This window comes from Aspergillus niger, assembly GCF_000002855.4.
Source record: "Aspergillus niger supercontig An08".
In the NCBI taxonomy this organism is placed as follows: domain Eukaryota; kingdom Fungi; phylum Ascomycota; class Eurotiomycetes; order Eurotiales; family Aspergillaceae; genus Aspergillus; species Aspergillus niger.
Window position 1 is genome coordinate 2,541,884 of NT_166524.1, and position 11,887 is coordinate 2,553,770.

The 11,887-nt window shown below is 52.2% G+C and overlaps 4 protein-coding genes across 4 annotated transcripts; 3 read left to right on the plus strand and 1 right to left on the minus strand.

The window, feature by feature from the left end:
* Positions 1–385: 385 nt before the first annotated feature.
* Positions 386–2,743, minus strand: An08g10640 (uncharacterized protein; the record flags this gene model as incomplete). Its single annotated transcript, XM_001393131.1, has 3 exons — positions 386–1,960; positions 2,010–2,419; positions 2,473–2,743. 3 exons carry the CDS (start codon positions 2,741–2,743, stop codon positions 386–388), a joined length of 2,256 nt encoding a protein of 751 aa, XP_001393168.1.
* A 1,513-nt stretch (positions 2,744–4,256) lies between these two features.
* Positions 4,257–7,128, plus strand: An08g10650 (uncharacterized protein; the record flags this gene model as incomplete). Its single annotated transcript, XM_001393132.3, has 3 exons — positions 4,257–4,793; positions 4,850–6,496; positions 6,553–7,128. The coding sequence occupies 3 exons, from the start codon at positions 4,257–4,259 to the stop codon at positions 7,126–7,128; spliced, it is 2,760 nt and encodes a 919-aa protein (XP_001393169.1).
* Positions 7,129–7,925: 797 nt separating this feature from the next.
* An08g10660 (hypothetical protein) lies at positions 7,926–9,677 on the plus strand (the record flags this gene model as incomplete). Its single annotated transcript, XM_059749382.1, has 7 exons — positions 7,926–7,963; positions 8,207–8,246; positions 8,330–8,363; positions 8,435–8,506; positions 8,591–8,623; positions 8,875–9,178; positions 9,641–9,677. 7 exons carry the CDS (start codon positions 7,926–7,928, stop codon positions 9,675–9,677), a joined length of 558 nt encoding a protein of 185 aa, XP_059604171.1.
* A 687-nt stretch (positions 9,678–10,364) lies between these two features.
* On the plus strand, positions 10,365–11,580 carry An08g10670 (uncharacterized protein; the record flags this gene model as incomplete). The annotated part of the gene is made up of 4 exons (XM_001393134.3): positions 10,365–10,474; positions 10,530–10,725; positions 10,775–11,504; positions 11,552–11,580. 4 exons carry the CDS (start codon positions 10,365–10,367, stop codon positions 11,578–11,580), a joined length of 1,065 nt encoding a protein of 354 aa, XP_001393171.1.
* Between the last annotated feature and the right edge of the window lie 307 nt (positions 11,581–11,887).

An 11,887-nucleotide genomic window follows, 5' to 3' on the forward strand; every position in this document is an offset into this window, starting at 1 on the left:
GGAATGAGGGTTTGATTATTGGGGTTTATTATGCTTGGGGGAGGCATGGTTAGATGTGGTGGTTGGAGGGTTTATGGTAATGGTGGATGGGTTCATGAGTTATGTGCATGCATGCTTGCTGACGAAAATAGATAGTATAGTATTTCAGAGTATCTCGAGCAATAAGTAATTGGCACGACACGGATAGATATCTATATAGATGCTTCGATTCAATCCTCTCGCAACTCCCAAACACCTTCGCTGTGCAGTGCAAAGCCAGACAATGATAAATGTGCACAAGAAAGCAGGTATGCTAGCAAACAAGCAACTGGAAATGCAAGTCGACAAGGTATATAATGATGTCCCAGCTCCATAAACGCAGAAACAATGCATGATGTCTGTACTGTTATACCAGAACTCCGTTTCGCATGCTCTGGACACTCTTCACACCCACGCCCTTGAACTGACTCAGTTCGGCGAGGCTGCTGATGTGGAACCGTGCTTCTTCATCTTGGTTGGCTGTGTTTTGGTCCATCTCGCATAAACAGTCAACAATAGCCTCGGCCTTCTTGACCCCCACGCCTTTCAGCAGCTTGATCTGGCTGATGTCCCGCGAATTGATGATGGAGAGGAGGTGGATTGTCCGTGGGGAAGGCGGTTGCTCGTTCATGTCGACGCTGGCGCGTTCGTCGTCTAGTGAGGACTTGGTCTTTGTGCGCTTCTTTCGTCGTATGTGAGTGATTTCCTCGATGTCTTCGTCGCTGAACTGTTCGAGGGACGCTTCAGGTTCCTCGTAGTCCGCGTCGGAGTCTTCAGCAACACGCTTGAGGTTCGTCTTGGCGGGCTGCTTCTTGATTGATAGCATACTGCCGAGTTCTCTCTTGGGGCCGGAGTGGCTGATGGTGGTGTCGGCGTCCTGACGCGGTTTACCTTGCATACGCTCCTTCAAGCTGGCAATCTTCCTGGATAGCTTCTCGTTGTCGGGGAAGTATGGGAGTGCTAGCTGGTACATCCTCAGAGCGAAGCTGTCCTCGCCACGTGCTTGGTGCTGCTTGGCCATGAGCAAGTATGACAGGCCTTCGGCCCTTGCATCTTCGGAGCCTTCGATGCGTTGTTCGAGAAGTTCCAGGCGACGCTGGACTTGCTCATTCAGTTCGCGAACCTGCGTTTGTCTCGACTGCTCGCTGACGGCTCGCACGGCCAGGATTTCCTCGACTTTCTTTTCTACCATCTCTTCGATCTTGGCCGCGGTGATATCGTCATGGTGCTTTTGAGGCTGTGTTGGTTGAGCGGGACGAGATGGCTTCGAGAGGCGGGAGATTTCGGAACTCAAAGAAGGCCGGGAGCTCATAGAAGTGCGCTTAGGGGGCTCAGGCTTCTTGAACTGCGTGGTGGTTCTAGGGTGTGATTTATCGGAGTAGACGTGGAAGGCTTTGGCAGGCTTTTCGAGGGTCTTCGTCGTGTCTTTGGCTGCGGCAGTCAGGTTTACGTTCACTGAAGCTGTCAGAGGCCGCAGGGGTTGCCGCAGGGCTGCGATCGAAGGCCGCGACGCTGGTCTAGGGGGACCCTTGAACATTGGCTCATTTTCTACCTCGCGCACTTCGATCTTCTTCGTGCGATTGGCGAAGTTGAGCGAGCTTATTGTGTCCAGATGGTAGGACCTGACAGGCGCCAGGTTCAGGATCATCACAGTCAGTCCGTTGTTCTGTCCCAAAGACAGGATCCTCGTCATCTTCGACTCTCGATACGGTATCCTCGAGTGCTTCTTGCTGATTGCTTCGACACACTGAGCCAGTACGAAGAGGCTCTTGTTGATACTAGCAGACTCAACCATGCGCTCTTTGTCATTATCCGTCCGGCGGTTATCCTCGGAGCCAGCAAGGTCGATAGCAGATGCGGTACTGATGCGCGTTTTGTCTCCAGTAGTGACTGCGACGCGCACGCAGAGGATGGCATGGGATCGTGACGAGTGGGCGTTTAGCTAAAACTGTTAATATTTAACCTATTCCAAGAACAGCGCGGATGCAAACCTTTGTTGCAGATGTAGACCTGTTGGTATTGGCCTGGTCATACAAGATTTCGAATTCCTTCAGAGTATGGCATGGCCTCTCCGTCAAACCCACGACGACTGTCTTGCCGCCGTTGTCTCGAAGAGGTAGTCCCGCCAGCGTCCTCTTTTCGGGGGGTTCGAATAGATCGAAGACTTTGTCGTTATAAATCTCGTAGTAGCTCAAAGATACCTTGACGGTAGTTTCCCCGTCACTGTCCTTCTCCATCTTCCGGCTGCGTCTGTAGATGCTGCTTAGGAGACGGGGAATGGCGCCACGGTCAGCCAGGCTTTTACCGCCTCGCATTGTGTGCGTCTTTCCAGTTCCTGTGACTCCATATGCGAATATCGTTACGTCGAAGCCGTTAAAGAGATGCTTGACAGTAGGAGCAACTGCGCGTTTCATCAGCATGCCGTTCCCCTCCCAGACAATTGGCGTCACAAACCCTCTGCATCGAAGAGCTCCTGCTGCGAAGCTTCCGCATCATAGACAGCATTGAACTGGAACGAGTATTCTTCGCCTTCGTTCTTGGGGTTCGGGATTCGCACGAGGTTATCTCGATCCCTCAAGGCTGCCAATGCGCCTTTCCCCTGGGAGCTTGTCTTATCGCTCTTGCCGGGCACTGCCTGGTTTGATGATCCTGTGCGTAGGATGACATCCAACTCCCGTTCCGATTTGAGGAGCGGTCGGACCCGCGCGACTACCCGGACGCTCATTGTATATCGTGGTGGTGATATAGATCGAATTCTAAGATTATCGCCAACGGTTGGTGGATGTAGTCCCAGGACGTCGTTGTATGGTCGCTTCAAGCAGTCCGATCGAGCCCTGTTGACCAATTGATATGTCGATACTTATGACGGCATAAGAATGAGTTCCGACTAAGCGTAGAGGTAGGACCTATAGTGAGCAGCTAAACGTAGATTAAGCTGCTGTTGAAATATTCTGCACTCGTGGATCCGAGAAGTCAGGCGTTGGATCGACAACCCGCAATCCAAGCACTCCAGGCGGCAATGAGCAGGTAATTGAAGGAAATGAAACAGAAAAAAACCGCAGAAAGCAAACTGACGATGAACAGTGGGCCGATTAACTGGTGGGTAAGAGACAATGTGCCCTGTGAACCGACAGGGATAGCTTCGTTGTGGTGCGACTGGCAGTGGTCAGCGTTGTTGGCACGGCAACCTCCCACGTTCGTCTACCCCAGGCATCCCACCGACCCGGTTCGGGGTGCAATATCGTGCATCGTCATGTTTTCTTTTGCTTCTTTCCTGCAGAGCCATATTGAGGAATGTCGTTGGATTCAGAAGAATGTGCTTGTGCTACTTAGTACGTTAAGTTCTTTGTTATGCCTGTGTATATCAAGTAAGTTGTGTGCTTGGAATGCTCTATCACTCTAGAATATAAACTGGGCTACGATCACTGGCAACCCCCACTGGAATATGGCTGCATTTCTGTAGAAGCGCGTGACTACTACAGTCGTCCTTGATTTTATCTTGCGGAGCCCGAGAGATCTGGTCGATGAATATTAGAGCCCCATCAGTCTTCAAGCTCCCCATTGATAGTCATAGGGATAGAACCGAGTATAGTAATATCATCCCTGATGAGTATGAGATCATAAGCGCAAGGCAGCGACCACCACACGACTATTACTACCACCAAACGATTTACTCCATATTTCAACACAACCATTATATCGTACAACTTGTTTAGTTTGAGAGAAAGAGAGAGTATACTTGTGTTTCTTTTATTGTAAGCTTATCTATATCAAAATGGTCCATCAAAAGATGCACAATAATGGGCATCAGTGAAAGTGTTTGAGAGTCGGTTAGGCCGCGGGGAGCTGATTGGCCCAGGCGAGACAGCCGCAAAGGCCACCGTACACCATCATCCATCCTATCATCCCCCATCGTTCATCGTCGCCTTTCCGACTCCCACAGCTCCTCCCAACCCTTTCAGGACACCTCGCCTGCTCCGGAGTGTGGCATTGACGTGCTCTTCCCCTCCATTTGACACTTGTGTTCNTGCGATCCGGTAAATCCTTGGTTGTTCGTACGCCGACCTCTCTTTAGCCTTCCATTCCCCTTTCCCACCTCCCACTTCGAATGTTGACCGACAATCCAGTTAGCCAGTGACGATTTAGCCGACCGCGCAACACCCCCTAAATCGCCCTAACGAACACTCGGGAAACTACATCTATCACTCCTGACAGACAATAAACACACACAATCCTCTATGGCAGCACCACAAGGGGGCTACCCTCCCCAGGAAGGGTACGGTCAGCCTGCCGGTTATGGGTCTCCCGTGCAACAACCCGCGGGGTTGGCTGCTGGTGCTCCGGCCCAAGGCCAGGCTGGAGGTCGGAAGAAGCGTGTTTATGCCGGCGAAGCGTTCGACTTTGGATCTGGTGCCAATGCTGCTCTAGGAGGTCAGTTGCCCGCGGGTGGCAGCTACGGAGCATACCCGCCGCAACCACAAGCTGCGGGATACCAGCAACCTATGTATGGAGCAGACCCGACTCAGGTGCAGGCTGCGGCCCCAGGATATGCGGCGCCGGTCAGCCCTCAAGTCGCACAGATGACCCAGCAGTTTGGTGCAATGGGCATGACTGATCCGCACCTCCTGCCACCGCAGCCGGTCGCCCCAGCTCCCCAGGCTCAGGCCCCGCGGGCTGTTCCCCTCAACCAGCTCTACCCAACCGATCTCCTTACCCAGCCCTTCAATGTCGCCGAGCTCGATTACCCACCACCTCCCATTGTTCTGCCGCCCGGTGTATGTCTCTGATGTCTTCAAGTTGCGGGTAACTGGATTGCTGACTTTCCCGCTAGACCAGCGTTTACCCTTCTCCCTATGCCAACTGCCCTCCGAAATACGTTCGCTCGACCCTGAACGCCGTCCCGACCACAAGTTCGCTGCTAAAGAAGTCCAAGTTGCCTTTCGCACTGGTCATCCAGCCCTATGCAGCTCTCCATGACTCCGAAGATCCCGTTCCTGTTGTCCCAGACCAAGTCATCTCGCGTTGCCGACGTTGCCGATCCTACATCAATCCTTTTGTGACATTCCTCGACCATGGACACCGCTGGCGTTGCAATATGTGCAACCTGACAAACGATGTGCCTCAGGCATTTGATTGGGACACCGCGCTGCAGAAGCCCGCAGACAGGTCGTTGAGGCCTGATCTCAACCATTCGGTGGTCGAATTTGTTGCTCCCCAAGAATACATGGTCCGGCCCCCGCAGCCGCTTGTCTATCTCTTCTTAATCGACGTGAGCTACGCTTCTGTCACGAACGGCCTTTTGGCCACCACTGCCCGCTGCATCAGGGAGAGCCTTGACCGGATCCCGAACGCGGACCGTCGGACGCGACTAGGGTTCATTGCGGTCGACTCCAGTCTTCATTACTTCAGTATTCCCCGCGATGGCTCAGAGAACTCGGAGCCCAGGATGCTGGTCATCAGTGATCTGGATGAGCCCTTCCTTCCCATTCCTGGCGATCTTTTGGTGACCCTGAGCGAGTGCCGTGAGAACATTGAGATCTTCCTCGATAAGCTGCAGGAAATGTTCCAGAACACTCAGAGCAACGCCTGCGCCATGGGATCCGCTCTGCGTGCTGGTTACAAGCTCATCTCACCCGTGGGAGGCAAGATGACCGTGCTCAGCTCCTCCCTGCCCAACATTGGCCATGGCTCGTTGACCATGAGAGAAGACAAGAAGGTCCTTGGCACTAGCAAGGAGAGCAGTCTGCTGCAGACGGCGAACAGCTTCTACAAGAGCTTCGCTGTCGAGTGCTCCAAGGCGCAGGTCTCCGTGGACATGTTCCTGTTCTCTTCGCAATACCAGGATGTTGCGTCTCTCAGTAACCTGCCCCGCTACACCGGCGGTCAGACTTACTTCTACCCTGGGTGGAACGCTGCTCGTGGGGAGGACGCGATCAAGTTCGCTCGTGAATTTTCCGACTACCTCTCTTCGGAGATTGGCTTGGAGGCTGTGCTCCGTGTCCGTGCTACGACCGGTCTGCGCATGAACACTTTCTACGGTAACTTCTTCAACCGCAGTTCGGATCTGTGTGCATTCCCTGCATTCCCGCGTGACCAAGCATATGTCGTTGAAGTGGCGATTGACGAGACCGTCACGAAACCCGTTGTCTGCCTGCAGACGGCGGTTCTGCACACTACATGCAACGGCGAGCGCAGAATCCGGGTGTTGACTCTGGCGCTCCCTACGACGCAAAACCTGGCTGATGTCTACGCTTCGGCCGATCAACAAGCTGTTGCTACTTACTTCAGTCACAAGGCCGTTGAGCGGGCACTGAGCAGCGGGCTGGAGCCTGCCCGCGAGGCTCTGCAGACCAAGGCCGTGGAGTTGCTGTCGACCTACCGGAAGGAATTGGCTGGAGGCAGTGTCAGCGGCGGTGGTCTTCAGTTCCCTGCCAACCTAAGAGGCTTGCCAGTCCTCTTCCTTGCCATGATCAAAAACGTAAGTCCCTGTCAAAGAAGGTTGTATGTTCAATCGTGATTGCTAACACCGATTAGCTTGGTCTTCGGAAATCCGCGCAAATACCCACCGACATGCGCTCTGCTGCCCTCTGCTTGCTTTCGACGCTCCCCCTTCCTCTCCTCATGCAGTACATCTACCCTAAGATGTATTCCCTTCATGACATGCCCGACACTGCCGGATTGCCCGATGAGCAGACCGGCGAGATCCTTCTCCCTCCCCCGATCAACCTTTCATCCGAGCGCATTGTTCCCTATGGTCTCTACCTCATCGATGACGGCCAGACGCAGTTCCTGTGGGTTGGACGCGATGCGGTGCCTCAGCTGATCGAAGATGTCTTTGGCCTGCAAGACAAGTCGCAACTCCGCGTAGGCAAGCAGAACCTGCCGGATGTGGACAACGAATTCAACCAGCGGGTGCGGGCGGTGGTTGAGAAGAGCCGGGATCACCGGTCGAAGGGCGTGGGCAGCATTGTGGTGCCACACCTGTATGTGGTGAAGGAGGATGGAGAGCCTGGACTCCGCTTATGGGCGCAGACCATGCTGGTTGAGGACCGTGCTGACCAGAGCGTCAGCCTGGTGCAGTGGATGGGCTCGCTGCGGGAAAAGGTTTGATCACCCCATTTTATTTCCCCCCATAAGCGCTCTACCTCCGCCGGCATTCGACACCTCGTTCCACATACTTGGGAGTCAGATCGGGCTGACGAGCTTGAACACGCCTACAGGTTGTTCAGTAATGATAAGCTTCTAATCGAGTTATCCTTGTTCCTTTTCCTTCGTGTTGGTAAATTATACGGAAGAAATTCCACCATACATTCCCCATGGATTATGCTGTCTGTTTGGCGATGTGGTTTGGTTGTAACTTAACCGTGCTGTTGTTGTTAATGGGAAGAAAAATGGAAGGCAAAGCACTTGCCCATGGTTCTCTTCATACAGTATCTACTACTGCGGAGTAGTCAAGTATATACATCTAACCCTGCGCTTCGCCTCAAGAAATAAAAGTCTCTAGACTTAGTACTAGTTTCAACATCATCCCTCGGCAGTGGTCATCTCCTCTCCCTCCCGAAATATACCCGCATGTGCCATCACACCGACAGGGCACTGACTTCCCTTCCCGTCCACACACAGTGCTTGTCCCCACTTGCTTTAGTCAAGTAGTACTTGGATGGTTACTAGACTAGATATTAGAATAGTCTGACATCCCTCCCGTGCCAGAAGTTAGGGAAAAGAAAAACAAAACAAGGTTTTCCAATCACTGCTTTCAAACTAAGTATCTACTACGGAGTATGAGCCTGTGACATGCACCATAAACTTTAGATCACAGCATAGAATGGCGCAGGGCTGGACGAATCGGGTGGGGAGAATGGCTTACTTGCCGCGGGAAGGGCACGGAGTACGAGCAAGACATAACTATGTCGACTACTAGACTACTACCCAAGGAGGGGGACGGGTAGGGAAAATGTGACGAGTTTTGGTAGACTAGTTTATGTGATGAGATGAAGTAAAGTAGCGTAGTGTGATTTGATTGATGGATGGGGTATGTACTGCGCCTCCCTTCCCTGGTCAAATTTACCTGTGCGGGCAACCAAGTAGATAGGTAGGTTGTAGTTACTAGTTAGTGTGAAGGAATGTGATTAGCAGACACACACACAGAGAGAGAGTTGGTTGGAGCTGCTGGTGGGGGGGAACTGAGCGTGAAACGGAGGGTTGGGTTGCGGTTTGGCGCCGTGGCGGTAGACTAGACACCTAAATAGTAGTATCTATCTATGGAGTAAAGTGACTGGTAGGTGTGTGTCTCGTCTGGGCGGAGAAAAAGGCGTTGAAACACTGGTCGAGACGTAGCCTCAGAAGTTAGAGGAGGGGGGGAGGGGCCCATTCTAGGGGGATTGACGGCCACGTTAAGATGACAGGATGTAAGGAGGGACCAAGTTGATCGACTGTGAGGCTGTTGTGAGTGATGGGTCTGCCTTTCTCCTACTTGATGGAGTAGCTAGTTGGTGAGTTGTACGGAGGACTCATTTCGAATTCTTGGAAGAGTAAGTAGTAGTGGTTAGTATGGGGTTAGTTTGGGTAGAAGGAGGGGGCCAGAATGGTATGGAAAGGGTAAAAGGTGAGATGAAGAGATGAAAGACGAGTTTGGGATTGATGGGAGATAGATGGATAGTAATGGAAATGGTGTATAGTTTAATCTATAGACAATCAAGATAAATAGATCTCTTTCATGAAGAAGAAGATGATAGTTAGTGATTGATGATGGCGATGTTCCTGGTGGGAACTGAAGTGTGGGAAACACTGGATCAGGCACGCGTACCGTACCGTAACCAAATAGTTGCTAACCAGCTGGTCTGTCCTCGCTGCCAGCTTCTTCAGGCAACCGGGGAACTTGGATCTTCTTCCCCTCCAACTTGACTGGATGGGATGGAATTTCCCTTAAGTTTCGGTCTCTCCCACTGGTGGGTGTTGTTGGTGGTGGTGGTTTCTCCATTGTTGGTTCAAGTGCTATATTTATCAATTTCACTACTCCCCTGGGTCTTCAAACCTCCCTAATCTACGACTACTACAGCTTGTGGCTTATCTGCTATCGAGTGTCGTTCCCTGGGTCGGTGCCTTCTATCGATAACTTGCTCCACGTTTTCCGGGTCCTCTTCAACAATCCCGAGATTTGGTAGGTTCTTCCCCCTCATCTGTTGTGTCTTCAAAGAGAGGCCACGCATTCACCGAGCAAGAACACTTGTTCACCTCTCTCTTTCTCTATTTATCGTGATCGCTATTGTTGTTCGTGTTATTGATGACATACCTTTGCTACTCATCTCCCTCATCATCTTTCATCTCTCCCTCTCTTCTTCTTCTTCTTCCTCCTGCCCCACCCCACTCTGGCCGATCCGCGCCCGGTTTATTAACTTCCAACTACGTACGCTAGTCTCCTCATTGTGTCCTACTACTGCCTTCACTATTGCTCTGTGTCTCTCCATCCCCTCTCCACATCTCTCGAACTGCTCCTGCTGTCTTTTTTCCCTCCTCTGCGCTTACTCTTCTGTTTCCCCCCTCCGATCTGCCCCTGGTGTGTTTCCACTGTCCATTCGAGAAAGCTCAAAGAACCCTTTGAAACTGACTCGCGGTTGCATAGCGCAAGCTACGAGGGAGACACCATACAACGGAATTAAAAATAGAACGGAACTGTGAAACGCCAGACGGAGTGTGAAAATAGCTCCTCAACATTGGTAAGTCCATCTCCTTTTCAGCGACGTCTTGCCTCTTGACCTGGAGTATTACAAAAGGTTCTCTTCGCTCGTGCTGGATCGGTTCATTGACATCCTCCAGTTCCTTTTCAGGTCATCACATACATCCACCCCACGTCCTTGCTGAGCGGTTCGCCCGGCCTGCCTCACGACCAACCGCCCCTGGTTCCCGAATCTACATTGAATCCCTCCCATCCCGAACGTACAGGCGCCTCCGGAACTCCTGGCGGCTACTTGCGGGTCCTCCGTGGTTTCGATTGCAGACGCGCTGTACCCCGCTTCCGATCCTTGACAGCTCCCGAACGACTGTCACTCGTCTACCACTCTCGCCCTAGCATGCGCATTGGCGGTTATTAGCCCCCCCAACATAACCACATCAATTGAGAGCCCTCCTGTAAGCGCTAGCCTGGCATCTGTTGCCTGAACATGTGGTGGGTCGCGGTGTTACTCAATAGGCCATCTTGTTGCATGTGACGGGCCTACCTTGTCACTTCACTCAGGTGTCATGGGGTGTGATGAGATAGTCTACTGAGTACACGACCCAACACAACTGAATGCAGCAGATACGCTCATTGATTTCGACTGACACTTGATAGTTCACAAACCGCAATTATGGTGCAGCAAATGCCTCCTCAAGGGGGGTCGCGAAAGATCTCTTTCAACGTTTCCGACCAGTATGAGATCCAGGATGTCATTGGTGAGGGAGCTTACGGTGTTGTATGGTGAGTTTGCTCACTTGCTCGGCGTGAGTGATGGCAGCATACTAATGAACCGAAGCTCTGCTATCCACAAGCCTTCTGGCCAGAAGGTCGCCATCAAGAAGATCACCCCCTTCGACCACTCGATGTTCTGCTTGCGGACTCTGCGTGAGATGAAGCTGCTGCGCTACTTCAACCATGAAAACATCATTTCCATTCTGGATATCCAGAGGCCTCGGAATTATGAGAGCTTCAACGAGGTGTATCTGATTCAGGTAACGCTCATCGTCATTAATTCAGCGAAGATTGGACTGACGGATCCAGGAACTGATGGAGACGGATATGCACCGGGTCATTCGTACTCAGGACCTCTCCGATGACCACTGCCAATACTTTATCTACCAGACCTTGCGTGCGCTCAAGGCCATGCACTCCGCCAACGTCCTCCACCGTGATCTCAAGCCCTCCAACCTTCTCCTCAATGCAAACTGCGACCTGAAAGTCTGCGACTTTGGTCTGGCCCGGTCAGCCGCATCAACCGACGACAACTCTGGATTCATGACGGAATACGTCGCGACACGGTGGTACCGTGCCCCGGAGATCATGTTGACGTTCAAGGAATACACCAAGGCGATCGATGTCTGGAGTGTTGGATGTATCCTGGCGGAAATGCTGAGTGGAAAGCCGCTCTTCCCCGGAAAGGACTATCACCACCAACTGACTCTGATTCTTGATGTCCTGGGCACGCCAACTATGGAGGACTACTACGGCATCAAGTCTCGCCGGGCTCGGGAGTACATTCGCTCATTGCCCTTCAAGAAGAAGATTCCCTTCCGCGCAATGTTCCCCAAGAGCAACGAGCTGGCGCTGGACCTTTTGGAGAAGCTTCTGGCGTTCAACCCTGCGAAGCGTATCACTGTCGAGGAGGCGTTGCGTCATCCGTACCTCGAGCCGTACCATGACCCTGATGACGAGCCAACGGCGCCCCCGATTCCCGAAGGCTTCTTTGATTTTGACAAGAACAAGGATGCACTCAGCAAGGAGCAACTGAAGCGTAAGTAAACCGCATCTGCATTCGAGACTCTTTACTGACATGCGCAGTCCTGATCTACGAGGAGATTATGCGGTAAAGGCTTCACGAGTCGATGAATGCAATTGATATACCACCCGACATGGAACGAAGGCAGAGCCTGACATGATGGACGGAGTTGGCTTAGCACATACCCATGGATGCATAGAGAACAGGCCGCGGCACCAGGCGCGCTGGCCTTGTACGCAGTAATATATTGAATAGCCCAATTGTGAGGGAGTCATGACTGCAGCATCTCGAGATTGTTGTTGATGTTGATGTGGAAGCGGCGTGCAGTTTCAGCGATAGTCCAGCTTGAATATACATTACGTTAGCGATTCATAGAGTGGCATGAACTTCTTAAGCTA